Genomic DNA, 18,068 nt, shown 5'->3' with positions numbered 1-18,068 from the left:
ATATTTATCAGTACAATATCCCTTTTTTATATTAAATAACCTCAAAGTACAAATACTGACTTAACTTTAAGGCACTTTTCCGACACAGAGGCTATGCCCATCTTTTACGTACAGTCTATGAATAAAAAGACAGCTGGCTTAGAGCTTTATTCAGGATTAATAAACTGTTATATACTATTGTAGTAAGATAGTGTAACCGCTTCTACATCTAGTATGCAAACCGTTAAATATTATGTATTTTTTCATAAAGACTAGGCTAGAAGTTATGTCGATTGCATCCCATGCATCTCCATCAGAGCTGAAAGTGTCTTGTAAACCATGTAATCCCAGTTTTGTCATCCTCCATGTCTCATCTATGCGTCTTCCTTCCCTGCCCAAAGATGATAAAGTAGAGGTTGTCAGTCAACAGCAGGATGAGAAGGAGGAGGCTCCAGAGGAGCTCAACAGTCACCAAGAGGATGTGACATATGAGCAGCCAAGAGATTTGCTCTTAGAACAAACAGATTATTTAACAGAGCCCCAGGCTTTGGGCTGCCAGCAAGCCCAGACCCCTGAGGCCCTCAATGGAGGAAGTCATCAAGGTGATCACAACCCATCACAAAAAGGTGTGTGTGGTTTTCTGTGTGTGCATACAGTTTGTGTGAGGGTACAGCGTGAGTGTACGTCTGCCCGTAACCTATTTTGCATGCTCCTCTTGTGTTCTGTAGCGGGTTCAAAAACTCTTAATAAACTGTAATGCAACTGAGGCTTTGCTGCCAGCCTTCCTGCAGCTTTGTTGCTCTGAAATCCTTAAGCTTCCGCTTCAACACCTGAAGTTGCAAAATGACGTGGCAGCATTTTGAGTTCGTGCTTTTTCATCCAAAACATTACCATTTGCTTTCCATCGGAGCGACATCAGAACGCCCGATCAACCATATTACAGTTGATCATTTCTGCACCTTTGTATTGCCAGCTACATTGCAAATGCAGATATCATTGTCTAAACTGTAAAGCCTTGTAGATGTAATTGTTGCTAGAATTATTGCTCTGTATATTTTTTATGTGGGTTTTGCTGGAATATTTGTGTGTGAAGCAGCTGTTTCTGAGAGTACCCACCTGTATGGGTGCCTCACAAATCAGTCCTGAATGTATTTTGAGTCTGTTATATCACTGCTTTCAGTTTCACTGTTGTTTTCATTTCATCCCAAAGCAAAAGTTAATTTCCTATTGTTGCTAAAAACACACTTAGGATATTAAGATTCACCCTCATTGCTCATCACTATTGTGAAACTTAATAAAGATTATATTGCAAATATCATTTTTATAATTTGTGCACTTTAATGATTCATTCATATCCACAGTATGCCAATGTTTGCAGTAGAAATTGCAGTAACACCATTTATACATCCAATAAAAGTAACTTATTTTGATCACCATGTTGATGACCATATTTTATAAATCCTCCTGTATTGCAATAGGAATTCAGTGTGTTCGGGTATCATTTTCTTCTTGTCATCTAACATCATGCAACTCATTCCTTCATTCCAGTTCTGCACGCTATATTAGGTGCTGTGACCCCCCCTCTGTGCTGTTGTGGCCTGCCACAAAATACACTGTGCTGTGTGTATTGCTTGATGGAGAGCTACTGTATCTATGTGCAGACGGCGCCGGCTTGACTGTATTGGCTAGCTTTTGTGGATGCTGCAAGCAAAGCTTTTAGCTAACATGACCCAACACAAAGTTGTACAGTATCCTTCAAACTCGCAGCCCAGCCAGAAGAGAGAGTCAGTAAGCCATCTTGTGAGTCCACTATGAAGGAAGATGAACCGTCGCCACCTGAGAAACAAAGAGCAAAGGTAGAAGGAGAAGAACCTGCCTCGACTGACCCTCCCCTTCTTTCTGATAAAGAGAAACCTCTCCCCTGCACTTCCTCAACAGAGCAGGGTAATCAAGACAGAGAGGGTGGGAAAGAAGAGGTCACTGACAGCAAAATACTTTCAGAGTCTAAAGAAAAAGAAGCAAAAGTTGTTCTGACAGAGGCCTCATCAGAACTTATGGCAGAAGAAAAAGAAGAAGCAGGAATTATCTTACCAAGTGAGTTAGGGTCAAATATGAATGAAAGCAAGGAAAAAACAGATGTTTTCGAGGCAGTCAATAAGGAGGACCAGCATGGTGCAAATGACTGTAGATTGCATGACACACCACTGGTCACTGACATTCAAAAAACAGACCTGTCGCAAGAAACTCTGACGTCAAGTCCAGAACTTGGCCGATCAGATGTTTTTGTAGAGCATGTGTCAGGATCAAAAACCTACTTTGACACATCCATGGAGGGTCGAGAAGAAGAGTCGCCACAAACCCAGAGCTATTATGAGCTCAGCACAACGGCAGAGACAAAATTAAGTGGAGATGATGAAAGCATTGTGCAGAATACGGAGAAACAACAAGAACAAAACGTCAAGACATCTTCTGGTAAACTGGGACTGGAACAAAGAAGTCTTTCCTTGAACATTACTGTTGGGTCTTCAGCCGGACAGACAGTGAAGGAAGAGAAATCAAGGACCTTCATGGGAAGCTTGTATCCAATCAGTGGAAGCTTTGATGAATCAGAGGTTTATCCGTCAACTCCATCTGTGGTGAGCCTTCCACCTACATTTCCTCCAGCTGTCTCCATTACTCCGACTAACACTGAAACACTTGAAAATATCCCCACTGTGGCAGACGAGCCCTTACCTTCTGATAAGCACACAGATAGTTCTAAACAATCAGGAAGCCTCTCTGAGATGTTGGACCTGGCTGGTGCCCTACCTCGTCCATCCCTGGAGAGGATGGAGGTTGACTACATGAGAAGAAAGTCAGTGCCCGCCAATGTATCTGCCCTTGTGGGAAGTTCTTTAGCCAAGCTTGCCTTGACAGATCAAGCCCCAAGTGTTGTCTCACGAGAAAACCAGCTGGAGGAGGTGGGCTACTGTGTCTTCAGTGAGTATTCAGGGCCCATGCCTTCTCCCGCTGATGTACCCAGTCCCGGGGACTCTCCACACCAGCGTTTCCCTTCTGTAGAGGGGGAAGATCTAGGGGATTTGGAAGCAGAAGATGTTTCAAAAGGAATACAACAACAAGATCACAAAGAGGTTACCCCTGTGATCTCTCAAATACCAGTGGTAGAAAAGAAAGACTCACCAGTAAAGTCTAACCTGATCCTTGAAAAAGCTGTAACCAGTGGAATAAAACCGGATCGGCTAAGAATCCCAATGACTACCTCGAAAGACAGACTGAGTGAATTTCGTTTGGAGACTGGGTTGCCAGGGGACATAAAGATTCAAGCTATTCCTGAGGTAGATGTTGAAAAAGACCCATCAAGAGAGGCTTCACCTATCCCACCAGACAGTTCATTCACTTTCGCTCCTACAGAAACTGGAACCAAGGTTCCTCCAACTCCAACAACTCCCAAGTCCCCAGATGACACATCATCAGAAACCCAAACTGCAGGAGAGAAAGCGCAGAAAGATGACCCATCAGAGCTAAAAGAATCTGGAAATGCTGATAATAAACAGTCAGAGTTAGACAAAGAAAATCTGAAGCCTGAGCAGAAAGAATCTGAAGAAAGAAGTGATGAACCAGAAATGCCAAACAAAGACTTGCCTTCAGGATTATCTCAGTCTTTAGAAGAGAGCACAGACAAAACTAAGACAATCCAAAGTGAGCACCAGACCTCAAACACTGCTCAGGATTTAATTACTACAAAGCACACAGATGAGAAAAATGACCAAAACCAGCTGCAAAAAAGCAGTCTGGCGAAAGGCTCACCAAAGCTTCAAATATCTTCTCCGATCATCATTATCCCTCAAGCACAAGTAGATGAAGAAGCAGAGGAGGAAGATGATATTGAGATTGCAGAGGAGCCTCAAGAGATAATGGAAGAAGCCCAAGAGCGGGATGAAACAGGGAAGAGTCAAACTGGAGAAGCTGGGAAGGAAGAGCAAAAGACAGAACAAGTGAGACTGATGGTGGGTGACCAGATGTTGGAAGAAGATCCGAAGTCTGGAGCAGAAGAATGGAGTCACAGCGCCCAAAACAGCGACGAACCTGCAACAGACAGTTCGCACTTGTCTCCCTGCTCTGACCACGAGCTGACACAGCAAACAGAGGAAGGAGGCAGAGAAGACATGGAGGCAGATAAAATAGAAGAGGACTTAGACACAGATAAGGTGAAAGGGAAGACAGACGAGTACGAAGGGGTGAAGAAAGAGAAAACAAGGGAGGAAGAGGAAGGAACCGAAGATCATAAAATGATAGAAGAAGAGGATGGAAAGAAGGTGAGGAAGGAGGAGGAGGAGACCTCGGATGTTCTTAGCCAGACCGATCAAGCACCTAACGATGAAACCACCATGGACGTGTCCATCCTAGATACAGACAGTGGCTGGATGGATTCACAAGGTACCCAGAGTAAACCTGTTAATAAATCAGTTGTTTAAAAAAAGATTAAAAGCCTTTAAATGTTTATTTAGTTAAATAATTTTGGTTTAAAAACTTGCTAGCACCAGAAAACTTGTTTGGAAATGTGTGTTTTGTGCTAAGCTAGCTCCTAGCTAGCAAGGAGCGTGGAGAATTAGCCCTCTGTTGATCCTTCTCCACTGCAGATGATGACAAAAGTATTATGACTGAGCAAATCGAAGCCCTTCCTCAGCCCCAGAGCTCGACCAGTAAGCCTGTGGTGGTGGACAGACCCGCTAAACGGGGCCCCGGCAGATCAAGGGGCACTACTGAGTCTAAAGTATCCCGCAAAGTACTGAGCCACCATCCACCAAGAGAGGAGATAAAGAAGAAAAAAGGTTCCAATTCTGTATTTACGCCTGAAATTTATAATCCTTGTCATCTAACCGAGGTTTGCATGTCGGTATAATCTTGTCTCTCCTCTCTGCTAGTAGGCATCAGGAGGGCTGACCAGAGTAAGGTGTCAGCCCTCCAAAGTCGTTCCCCATCTCGAAAGGGTGTAGCCAAAGCGGCGGCCAGACATCCTAGGCCTGCTCTGCTTCACGGCTCTGCTAGACGCAAGGCCACAGGTGAACACTTTTCACCCGGAGTCAGTGCCGTGGATAGAGAGAGAGTAACACCCAAATAATTTAAGCATTTTTTCAAATGTAACCTGGAAAATCAGTTTTGGATATGTGGCGTTTGATGTCTTTGCTCTCTCTCTCTATCGATGGCTTATTGAGGAATCAAGCAAGGTGCAGTGTAGCTGGCAAACATCATGTGCTGCTGATTTATTTTTTAAAATTCTGTCATGTCTGGTCTCCTTTGGATTTCTTTTTCTGTTTTGTTTTTCTAAAAGCTTTGAACATGCTTTGTTTTTTTCATTTGTCAAACATGGAGTATTTGCTCCCGCTCTGCTTCAAATTCATGCTTTTATTTTTTTCTGCTCAGTGATGATGTCGTTCATTGTGACTGGTATTGACTAACTGTGGTTTAACACTTGTGTGTGTGTGTGTGTGTCTCCTGAAAATGGCCGCATGTTTGAAGGTTGTGTGTTTTGTCAACAAGCGAAGTGAGGGTGACGTGAAATGTTGTGATGCTTAACGTGTACAGAAGGTGCTTCTGTAATATGAATGTGCTCATATGTCCACTTTTTCACTTTGTATTCAGCAAATGTGCATTTGTGTGTGTCACACTGATGAACATGTTTGCTTCACAGGTGTGGAGCACCATCAGCCCCTCAGTGTGGCCCACCAGTCCAGGGAGAGGACCACTGTAAGTATGACGGTGAACACAGGTTTATTATTTTTTGTCTTTCAATTGAAATCCTCACAAAGTTAAGGTTATTCCAAGAATGTTTTCATCATCTCTCAGTAATATTGATCCCTAAAAGACCGCTTTCTTCTTATTGGCTGTTGCCTTCCTATAAGCTCAAAGCAATCTGGCTATTCTCCTCTGACCTCTAACATCAACAAGGCATTTTTACCCGCTCGCTGGATATTTTCTCTTTTTCAGACCGTTCTCTGTAAACACTACTGATGGTTACATGGAAAATTAGATCAGATCAGCAACCATGCCTCATTTAGAGTCATTTAAATCACTTTTCATCCCCATTCTGATGCCCAGTTTGAGCTTCAGCAGCTCATTTTGATCATATCTACAGACCTAAATGCACTGAGTTGCTCCAATGTAATTTGCTGCTTTTGCATTAAGAAACAGTTGAACAGTTGTATCTAACAAAGAGGCTGGTGAGTGCATTTTACCGTACGACTCTTTAGGCCATGGCATCTTCATATTTTCTGTTTTGTTTGGGGGTTTCTTCTCTTTTTTTGCATGTCTGCTTTTCTCTCTCTCCATAATCATTTTGTCTTGCATGCTTGCTTCTGTCCTTGTGTCAGTCTCGACAGAGAAAATCTGTGAGTATAGACATCAAAAGTGCAAAAATCTTTTACATTTTACCATTAAAAACACACTTATGATGTGCAGCAACAAGCAACACAGCTCATTCAAACGATTTCAGCCAAATTCTGTTTCGTGTTCCTTTCATTTCACCTTTCATTTCATTCCTAAAGATTATTAAATCAAACAGAAATAATAATAATTGTTCATGTGGTTCATTTGGCATATTTATAAAGACAACAATGTTCTTAGATATGTTCGGTTAAATCAAAACACATACGTACACAGACAGTCTGTCCTTGAGCCACAAATAAACACATTGCATTTTTACTCCATCCTGTCTCAACTTTTCATTTCTCCATCTGCTTGTCATGCCTGTCTTCCATCCTGAACATCTTCCACCTACCCTGCATGCCTTTCCTCCCTGTTGTCATGGTCACGGTCAAGAGCCCCACAAGGGCGGTTGTATTAAAGATGGCAGTGCAGCGTCGGGGGTTCGATCGCGAGCCCCCCCGGCCCGGCTCTGCCTGTAGCCTTAAACGGAGCCCCCTCGTACAGGCGGAGCTCTGTGAAGCCCGTCCCTCCTCCGCGTGCTCACGCCCGTCACCTCTGTCTAAGAAATGGGTGGAGAAGGTAAAGTGAGGGTGGGGGATAAAAGCAAGGGTTGAGGGGTGGCTGTGACCAGCGTGTGCATGCCTCAGCCTGCATCTCAACTCTGCCTGTCTGTTAATCCAGGAGAGAGCGTACCGGAGCCCCGAGAAGAAGTCGTCCCTCCCCAGGCCGGCCAAGTCTCTGACACGCCACATCCCGGCTGCTGAACAGGAGGACAACAGCACCCCCTCCAGGCCAACCTGTAAGAATCTCCACGGTCCAAAACGTTCAGATTGTTTGCTTCCCAGATTAATTGCTTCTTTATTCAGCCAGATTATTTGTATTATACTTTAACTCCCAACACCTTCCACCTCCTACCTGCTGTTTTACCCCGATTTTCCCTTTTTATTCCCTTCTTCTGTAAAGCGTTCCGAACAGCCGACACCAGGTCTGGAAGAGCCCCTAGTATGGCAGGTAGAACACCTAGTAGTTCCTTTTAGACCTTTCACACCATCTTCATCGACATCTGTTTATTAGTTTATAATGTTTATTTATGCTTGTTTGCTTTAATAACTCTAAGATACGGACTTATATTTTCCATAGAAGAGAACTCTCCCACCAGAGTTCTCTCTTTTAACAGGAAGAAACCTCAGGCAGAGCTTGGCTCAGGGAGGGACAGTAATCTGCACAAAAGTTTAGGGTCACTCAATTTTGAAAGAAAAGCATATTTGTTTTTGTCTAACAAACATGAAGTGGATTGGAAATGTTGCAGATGGCAACAAATATCTCTGTTTCTGCCTCAGTGGCCAATGTTGTTTACCTCATGCAAATTTAATGGGGCTGGATCATCAGAAAACTCTCGTCCAAATGGTTAAAAATGCAATGAATCTGGCCTTTTGGGTGTCTGGAAAGAGGTTTTCATTCAACAGTGTGTACTACCCCTTTCATAAACAAGCACAATTCAGCTGTTCTGGGTATCATTTAATCAAACCGCCAGCTGAAAACTTGTCAGGTCTGTGGATGCACTTGTCTTATTGTCTGGTTTTGTACCAGGATCTCCTCTTTCTCCTTCTCCTCTGGTACAAAGCCATCTTGCCCTGTTCCGAGAAGGGTCGAAGATGTCCCCCTTTACATGAGACTTGTCTTCTTGTCCACACGCATCGAGACAGTGTCCCATATTTTGAGTAGCTCTACTGTACAAAAGTAAATAGATATTAATTCCCCAAGAAATTCAAAGATGGTAATCACACAGAACAGCAGCTGAAGTAATGTTTGATACAGGTGATCCTTAAGACCAGAAAAACTGCTTGTAAGAAGTTAAACTTATTATGTTTGTGCCTTCCACAATGGGCCGCTGGAACATGAGACTGATTGATTGACCTCATATGTTAGCACAACAATCTGCAGTTCTGTGCAAAAGTCTTGAGCCACCCCTCATTTCTTTATATTTTACTTCCAAGGTGCCAAGGTTTTTTGTAATTCTTTTAAAGTGCTCTTGAGCACTTAGTCCTCCAGGCTTTCCTAAGCTCTTAGACATTAGACACACTTTTTATTTTTTCAAACGATGCCCCATGACATCACAATGATGCCATAAAGTTTTGCAAAACGACACACCGCATGAATATATCCAAAAATCTCAAGTTTTTACAGCTTATAGACGCCAATGTCAGCCAGTTCTGCTCCAATCATATGGGTAAGGGTGATAAAATGCACCATTTTAGTATGTTAGTGCTTCAAGGTCATAGTTCAAAGGTCAGGGTGACACAAATTGGGAAAAAGCTTTAGTTTCCATTGGAAACAGATATTTTTACAGCGTGTCTAAATAGGCTTTATCCACCCTGCAGTTATCCTATCAGAAAAGCAGGTGTGGATCACAGCAACAGGTGTGTTCCTTGTTCTCATGTGTCACCATGTAGGATAAAATCTTATTGGTTCTTCCCCGGTAACACGGCAACAAGCCACCAGCAGCTAAATGAATTCAGCTGCCTGTGTTTGTCCTTTCAGGCTCCTCTGCAAACACTTTTTGTGATCTTGGCTGTTTGCTTAGGTGGAAACTGAGCAGGTCTTTTTCAGTGCTGTGTTTCTCCTCCATCGTCATCATCATCATCATAAGAAGAAGCAGATGAAGGATCACTCCTTATCCAATAGTTTGAAGGTTTTCTTTTCATTCCTCCTCCTTCGTCTTCTCATTACTGCCCTCTCTTCTCTTAAGGTACAGACTCGGCGCGTTCCCGATCAGTCCACAGCGGCGCCTCCACCCCGGGCTCCTCCGCCGTCACACCCGGCACGCCCCCTAGCTACTCCTGCCGCACGCCCGGCTCCCGCACCCCGGGCAGCCACACGCCCAAGTCCTTCAGCGTCCTCCAGGAGAAGAAGGTGGCGGTGATCCGAACCCCACCCAAATCTCCATCTTCTGTCCAGCGGCAGCTGAAGGTCATCAATCAGCCTCTGCCTGACCTGAAGAATGTGAAGTCCAAGATTGGCTCCACCTCCAACATTAAGCATCAGCCGAAGGGCGGACAGGTAACAAGCAGTCCTGAGACACAGAGTGACTTTTGTCTTTGCAGCACACAGAAATACAGGGAAAAGGCAGGTAGAAAAAGCACAGATTTCCATAGATTAATGATTTCTGTCCTTAGAAGTGTTATGTGTGTACATAATTCTGCCACATGGGGGCAATAAAGTACACATTTTAAAATAAAAAAGGCCACGCAAGACTTTAAACTGCAAACCAATCACGATTAAGAGCACAGCTGTTTTTAACTTTAATTATTGTCAGTTCTTTGTATTATTTCCCTCAGTCAAAACAGGTCATTTTAAGAGATTTTTTAAATCCATCCTTTTGTCTATAATCATGAGTCAGTATTACTGGATGCTCTGTGAGTGTCAGAGTGTAGAAAAATCTTAAACAGCTCCTGCAAACCCGTAAAAACAATAGGCAGCTTTAAAAGGATGGGTTTTTTTCTCCTTTTTCTCTCTAGAGATGTCATAAAATGCTCAAATAATCTCCTCGTGCTCTGCGTATGCTCTCGCTCACTGTCTGGTGTGCCTCTAACCCACCGTCTGTGTCTGCCTCCCTCCGACTGTCCTCTGCCCTCTCCCTGTCCACCGTCATCTCCATCAGTCTGGATGAATCGTCATCAGCTGCATCCTTTCCCCTCTTCCTCCGTCTTCCTCCTCTTTCTTTCCCAACAATTTTCTCCCCAGTGACCTTCGGCTCTCCCAAAGTTTTTTTGTTTTGTTTTTGTAACATAAAGCCTTCCTCCTAAGAAAACACCGCCTCCAAGGAGCAGCCAGCCTGCAGAAGCATTTGCCCCTGAGGGAGCTGCTTTCGTCACTGTGCAGGATTTTCCCTTCCAGCTCTGGGTATTAATAATTTCAAGCGTGCAGAATTACCTATGGAGGAGTCACATCAAGGTCACAGCATAAAAATATATCATCTCTCTTCCTTTTATCCACCCTTGACTTTCAGAAAAAGATGTCTTTTAGAAACCTACGAGATAAAAATTTTAGAGGATCTCAAGGTGGCCAAGCTGTTAGAATAACTGAGAGATGTTCCTTTGCACTGAAGTACCTCACACATGAAATAACACATGGACTGCATGCAGATAGGAGACAGAAACCATCTCCTTGTTAATCTTTGGGGTGTAACTGATCATTTTAATGTCCCCACAGTGCTGCATTGGTGAGGTCATTAACCCTGTGATATATGGAGGTGGAGTCGATTCACTGCCAGCTCTCCTTCCTTCTTTGGGGAGAAATGTGACAGAGGGACAGAAATTTTTAATGAGGCTCGGTGACGCACGGCTTAGCGGAGCAGCACAGGAGCGCAGACAGATATATACACCAGAAACATTAGAGGACCATTTTCTGTCTTTTCATATTAGCTTCTGCTCGCAGAGAAGCTTTTCTTCCACACAAAATCAATCTATGTAGACTGAAGTCTACAGGAGCGTTTTTTATACTAGAAGGACTCATGGGTCAGTGTTAAGTAGCTCATTCCTCTGAAAATGGTCCGGTACAAGGACTGGACTCAAAACTAAAGAAACACTTTAAGAGACCTGAAAACAGTAAATGTGTTATTTCTGTTTTCAGTATTGTGATTTTCCGAGTTGCAGTCGGCATATTTTCTGCAGTCTGTCTAATTTAGTGATTACATAATTATTTCATATTTTTAAAATAAACCAAACAGGCTGTCATTGGGTTCAGTTCATTCGCTCTGGCATTGGTCGACCTTGCAGAAAGGCTGAAACCTCTGAGCTGAAACAGCCACAGAAGGAATGAGAAAGATAACCTCTAAACACAGCACATGTTGTTATACGTGGGAATAAATCAACATCAGAGTTGTCAGAAGAATCCAGGTCAGTTCAGTGGAGACTGAAGGAGGCTGGTTCTCAGAGCTCTCATGTGTTTTTCCTGAACCCCTTTTTCTCTTTTTCCTTTCTCTTTATAGTTTGTCTTCACTTTCTGAGTCTTTGAACTGCAGCGCAGTGCCCCTTTTTATTATTTTATTTTATTTTTCCTGTACAAGCAACACAAAGAATGATGGACAAAGCAGAAGAACTCTCACTGGTTGTGTTAAATCCAATTTATTACCATTTACTGGGTTTTTATTAATGCAGGGGAAAAATACGTTTGCTTGTTTTCTATTTGCAGATTTGATCCTCATCGTATTTATGACGTCTTTATTTTTTTATTGAGCATCAGTCTGAGCATCTCTCAGGAAAGAAACTCAATTTTTCATTTTTTCTTACTCACAGTGAGGCTTAACTTGACCAGTGAGATTATTTCTGCCTCCGGGACAGCTCTGAGAATAACACAAAGTCAAATTTGTCCTCTGTAAAAGATTCTTGGAAGGTCGTTTTTTGGGCGTGACTGCAGGCTCAGTTACAACATACGAGTCGAGCAGTTTGTGAAACCACTGTTTGGGGTTCTTGCACCTTTTTATCTTGGTCATTATATCCTGTATATAAAAGGCAGACTCTGAAAACTGAAGCCAGTCTGCATTCCTTCTAATGACCAGCAGGGGGCCATTAGAAGGAAGTCAGATTGCAAAGAAACCTAGAAGACTATTGTCTATTATAAGTCTATGGTGACAAAGGGACAAAGGGAGTGACACTAAAGTGGGAATTAAACATTCACATCACTGCTATTCTCAGAGCTGTATACACCACCACGAAGAAAAGCATTGTTAGTGCTAATGATGCACGCAAACAGACCCCGACCCCTCACTGCACACTTATCTAAATGAGGCACATACAGTGTTTTCTTTTTTTTTATTATCATTATTATCCAATTTTATTTTAGGTTCAAATTTTACACGAGAAGCTGGACTTCAGTCATGTTCAGCCAAAGTGTGGCTCCAAGGATAATCTGAAGCACTCGCCCAAAGGAGGCAATGTATGTACGCCTTTCTCGCTCTCTTTTTTCTCTCTTTCTCTTATTTCTCTTTCTCTTTTTTCTCAGCTGGGGCTGTCGTAGCACTCTGTCATGCTACTTTTATGTGTTCACGCGTCTGTCATCTGTCCGTCTGCCAATCCGTTGTTTCGGACAAGCAAAAGAGAAGGGGTTTATTTCCAAAGGTGTAGCACGCCCATGTTACTTATTGTCAGTTAGCACTGCTTAGTGTTTAGTATATAACAGGAAGGTTAGCATAGACTGGAAACTGGGGTGGAGGTGGGTTGCAAAGCAGCTTGCAGAGCTAGCTGTTGGTGGAAGATTTGATTTTTCTTTAATTTTTAAAAATTGTGGATATTGCACACTGGGAAGTAAACTCTTTCGTGCGCTTCACGTTTGAGACGTGGTGCTAAACAGGACCTTGATTTCTGCATAGGCTTCAGCTCATTTCATGCAGTCTGAATTCATGTGCACTCGAGTTAAAGTGGGCATCGACAGACTGATGTAAACCTGGCACGCCTCTACAGGATTATTTTAAGCAGGAAAGTAGGAAGGGTTTTTTTATTAAGCCCCTCGACTCCACGCCTGTGTGAGAGACCCTGTGTGTTCTGTCTGTTTGTATTTTTTTTAAAAAGAAAAAAGTCAACCTGTCATCCGCAGGTCATGATTCCAAGCGTTAAGCTGGACTTTAGCCACGTTAAGTCTAAATGTGGCTCCCTGGACAAAATCCAGCACGCGGCAGGCGGGGGAAACGTGAGTGACTTAGCAGAAAATCATCTCATCCAAGATCTGTCGTTCTTGATAACACCTCACATTAAGATGTGTGTGAGCCGTCCTCGTGGAGTGTGTTCGTCTTCATCAGCTGTATTTTGTGTCTCAGAAACAAAAACATTTACAATTGTATAATCTTGCATCGCGCATTCACCTGGGCCACAACATACAGTATGTCTGCATAGTGCATATATTTCATAACATAAACCAGTTCCCTCTGCAGCCTGCAAGGCTGTCAGTTTCTCTTGTTTACAATGCTCGCACTAATTCACATCACCCATGGACAATAAAGTTTAATTGAAGCACCTGCTCCCCGTAGCGTCACACAGTAGCGCCAGTGTTCTGTGTTTGTTTGATGTCTGCACCGTCACTGCTTGCGTTCATGTTAACCTCCCCTCCAGGGATCTGACATCAGCCTCTCTGTGGCTCTTCTGTGGACTGCGGTTGATTGACTCACGCCGCCTTTGTCTAGAGATTCGTGTCATCTCACCTCGTCCATTTTCTTTTTTTTTAAAACCTGTCGCTTTCCTTTCACTGCATTTCATGCCTGTTATTTGTGGTTTATTCATATTCAAAGCATTTAAAGGTGAATTTGTGCAATGTGCCACTGCTCGCAGGTCCAAATCCAGACCAAGAAGATCGACCTGAGCCATGTCACCGCCAAATGTGGCTCCTTTTCCAACATCCACCACAGACCAGGTACTGTACAGCCACAGCTGGCCTTTTAGAAAAACTTAGAGAATTACATTAATTATACAATGTATATAAGGGCCTTTTCTTAAAGGAATTCTGAGACTAGTTGTCATTACCGTTGAAAGAAGTTACTCATACTATAAACTTTTAAAAAAAGTGGTGATATATAATCTTTATGTATATCTCACTGTAATCCACGAAATCTCCAGCTGAGCAAAAAATCCTAGGCCCACAATGGTTCTTATCTATATCTCAGACAATGACCATCATCATGTTGCCTAGCAACCACCTACCAAAGAGTTAAAATGGCCCATTTGCAGTGTTTATGCACCTATGACTCCTTATAAAAGCTTCGTATCATTTTAATTTAGTGGCAAAAACATCTCATTTATATCCACAGCAGTTGAATTATGCATGATAACTTATGATGTCTAAATGCTGCTTAGCAACTATCTAACAACACACTAAAATCGCAGACCAAACAATACTCCAGCATGCATTTAACTAGTATATATGATATATGAAAAAAAGGAAGGCATCCTACTTGTACAAAGTATTTAAGGCTCTCTTCTTAAAGGAATGCTAAGACTAGTTGCTATTAGCTGATTTTGATTTGTCCTTATGGATATAAATGATTTTTGTGCCATTTAGAGTGTAACAAATGCTGTATTTTATGTTAAATGTTGATATGGATCATTAAAACCTTCCAGTATTGATATATGTACCAATTCTCTTTATGTACATCCACTGTAATCCATGAACCCTCCAGCTGAGCAAACAAACCCAGTCCCTGATTGTTCTTATCTATAGCACATCATTACACTGCCTAGCAACCACCGACCAGCAAGCTAAAATGGCCCATTTGTAGTATGCAACTAAAACTCCTTATAAATGCATTGTATAGTTTTAATTTCAGGACTGTACGCTCTCATTTATATCCACAGGAGTTGGATTATGCATGGTATATACTAATGTCTTTATGTTGCCTAACAGGCACCAAGCAACAGACTAAAATCCCAAACAATGCTGTAACATTTTTAAAAGAGGGCAACCAGCAAAGTACTCCATAACTAAATTTGATGAGTGTCTTAGACATTGACAACTCGTGTAGAACAAAGCACCAGCGTTAGTGTTTCTTCTGTTTTGGTAGTTTTTCCACTGAAACGCTACAAATGTTTGTGCAGCACACATACTCCTCCACAAATAGCCAGTTTCTGGGCTGACTGAAGGTGGTTGGAAGGTTTTATCATGTTGCCCAATCCTATTAGGAACTTAATGTGAAGACGCTGCTTGATTCTACACAACTATCAGCTGTGCTGCTGCTCTGCTACATGTGCTGCAGGCAGCCCGGATGGAGTCAGAGCTGCTCTGCTGGACAAACTATGACGGTTTCTAAATGACCCCAAACCTCTTTTACCATTTAAATTTTACTCTTTTAGCAATTGGAGTTACTGTTGGTCACCATCCATTTTATAATAGGTTATCATTAACGCTCTTCACTCATTTTATATTACATGCTTGTCTTTAACTTACAGTGCAACACATAGTTCAGTGGCTGTGGGTTGCACAAAAGGAGTCAGAAATTCCACGCAGACCAACATAAAGATGTCAAACTGTTTGTCATATTTTTAAAAAAAAACAAGGCCCAGTAACACCAGTCTGAGTGAAAGTCTGTTCTTGTCAAATTAGCTGTGATTTAGTAAAAACATATGTATTTCCTTTCATCGTACCAATAATCGGATTGATATTTCTTAATTTTGTCTGTCATCTGTCCGCTTACAGCTTCAGTTTTGCCCCCATGATGTCACCATTTCAATGATTTTTACAAGAAAGTGTCAAAGCAAGAAATTGAATATTGCATCCGGTCTTATATGATACTATATAAACTGTATAAAGCAGGTCAAAGCTGGCACTTGTGCCTTTTTCAGGCTGTGCAGTGTGCAGACTGAGATTTTTTTTTGCCCTGAGCATTGCCTAGGAGAAGTGGTGTCCTGCAGGCGAGCGATTCCTCGTGGGTTTAACACTTCTCTTCTCCTCCTTGCTGTCCTGTTCCCAGGGGGAGGACATGTGCGTATCGAGAATGTGAAGCTGGACTTCAAAGAGAAGGCCCACGCCAAGGTCGGCTCTCTGGAGAACGCCAGCCACACTCCCGGAGGCGGGAACATCATGGTAAAAGGAAGCCTCTTTTTATACCAAATGTCACTGTCAGTTCACGTTAAAGAGGAAAAAGAGCGTTGACCTAAACCATCTTCCCCTGCTCACCAGATCGAGAGCCACAAGCTGAATTTCCGGGATTCGGCCAAAGCTCGGGTGGACCACGGTGCGGAAATCATCGTCACCCACTCCCCCGGCATCGAGACGGGAGGCACCTCTCCTCGCCTGTCCTCCGCCGGCAGCATCAACCTCCTGGAGTCCCCCCAGCTCTCCACGCTGGCCCAGGATGTCACCGCTGCCCTGGCCAAGCAGGGCTTATGAGCCAGCTGCCTCTGCTTAGGAAAAATACAAATCCACACCATCACCCCTCCTCCTTTTCCCATCTTTCCCATCACAAGCTTCCAGTGTTTAACGTAACCCCCACAGTTGTAGCTGGTTGACCGTCTCGTCCAATCAACGATCCCTCCGTCCCTTCCAAGCGGGATTTTAAAAAACTGAATTCTTCATAAATCTTCAACGACACTCCCCCGTCTGTCGGTCTGCTTTTTATCCTCTCATTCACTCAAACGTGGACTGTTCTGTTTTAGATAAGCTGAATGCCAAGGTTCAAGTGGTTCAAGAAGGTGGTTTTACGATTGTACAGTATTTTTCTTTGGTCCTTTTTCTGTTTATTTGTTCTTCTTTTTCTTTGGTGCGTTGAAAAGCACCGACACATTCCCACTCGCACGGGGCTAAAAACTTCAAGTTGGACCCCTGCGTGACATCCATTCAGAATTTATACGGTACTGAATGCAAGATATAGCTACTAGAGAGTAGGTGCTAGTCTTAAAGATAAGCGAGAGACTTAACTGACCTGCAAAAGAATGGCTGATGAGCATGTCTGCAAAAAGAACAAACAAAAAAAACGTGTGACATGAACTTTTCTTTGTTGCGTTTGTTGGATTTCCTGAATTGTGCTGAATTGTTGGACAAACTTGTGTTCTCTTGTTTTCTTTTTATATATAAATATATAAAAAAATATATGTCACTGTAGTTGGAAGTATTTACAGTTTTGTACGTTCCCTGTGGCTGCTCTGGCTTATTAGCATTTAAATGTGGATAACCATTGCAGCTCTGTCGAGTCGGGCGCTAAAAGGCTAGCTTTCCAATAGATTTTTGTGTTTTATTTTCTTCTCTCGTCAGCCGTCGGGCTGCGCCGCCCCTTCCCCCCTCTCTTCTTTTTATTTTCTGGTTTTACATTAGCGCTGTGGTTTTTATTAGGCTACAACAATGCTGTTATGCTGGCATGGCAAATAAATGATAAATAAATTAGATCTATTTGGAGCGATCTTTGACTTTTCTGTGTGAGTGTAAAATGGCCCGGGTGCATTCTAGCATACGGGCCCCTGTGACCTTGCTCCTTTTGCAAAGACTGGGTTGTGTAGTGTATTTGAGTGGGTGAAAGCCCCGAAGTTTGTTTTAAAAAGTGTTAAGTGTGAAGCTTTATATGAAAACATTCCATTTGAAAGAAGTTTTTGAACGTTTGCGGAGATGAAAAACGTGAAGAATGGGAATAATACCCCACAAAACTGCAGCTTTTAGAAGTTTTTTTTTTTTTTTTTGAAAAAAGAATAAAAAAAATGTTCTAGCATATTCTCTGCTCACCATTATGAGACTCCTCCGCCCCCCCACCCACCTCCCCTCCTGATGTCACCTACCCTTCCAGTGTTTTTCTGTGCTTCCTATATCCCTCCCCTCCCCCTCTTTGCCTGTGTAAGTGTATTTAAAAAAAAAGATTTAAAAAAATTGTAGATGTGTGCACACTTTCCGGTGTTTGAGACGTACTGATGACAAAATGCTCCTACAGGATGATGGCAACAACAAAAATAAAGAAATAAAAGAAATAAAAAACTGGTTCATTCTAGTCTTGTGGATCAATTCTTTGAAAATTCTCATCTTTTTGTGAAAAACGCGTCAACCTGCATGTTTGGCGTGCCTGTTTGGTTATCATCAGCACGCGTTTTGAAGGTTAAATAAAAATGTCATCATTATTCATTAAACAGGAGGCATTGCTGGCATTACTGTAGTCATTTGAAGTTTGTATATTTGACAGACAAACGATTTAAAACCTG

The 18,068-nt window shown here is 42.6% G+C and overlaps 1 protein-coding gene across 1 annotated transcript; it reads left to right on the top strand.

Annotated features, from left to right (window-relative positions):
- The first annotated feature begins 506 nt into the window (after positions 1 to 506).
- LOC116332251 (microtubule-associated protein 2-like) lies at positions 507 to 17,860 on the top strand. The gene is made up of 10 exons (XM_039607249.1): positions 507 to 605; positions 1,528 to 4,416; positions 4,620 to 4,811; positions 4,905 to 5,042; positions 5,672 to 5,727; positions 7,087 to 7,204; positions 9,155 to 9,465; positions 13,728 to 13,809; positions 15,860 to 15,972; positions 16,069 to 17,860. Exons 2-10 carry the CDS (start codon positions 1,791 to 1,793, stop codon positions 16,276 to 16,278), a joined length of 3,846 nt encoding a protein of 1,281 aa, XP_039463183.1. The 5' UTR covers positions 507 to 605; positions 1,528 to 1,790; the 3' UTR covers positions 16,279 to 17,860.
- The last annotated feature ends 208 nt before the right edge of the window (positions 17,861 to 18,068 follow it).

Source organism: Oreochromis aureus, linkage group 23, assembly GCF_013358895.1.
Source record: "Oreochromis aureus strain Israel breed Guangdong linkage group 23, ZZ_aureus, whole genome shotgun sequence".
Lineage (NCBI taxonomy): Eukaryota > Metazoa > Chordata > Actinopteri > Cichliformes > Cichlidae > Oreochromis > Oreochromis aureus.
The sequence above is the reverse complement of the archived record's forward strand: the minus strand, read 5'-3'. Positions and strand labels throughout refer to the sequence as shown.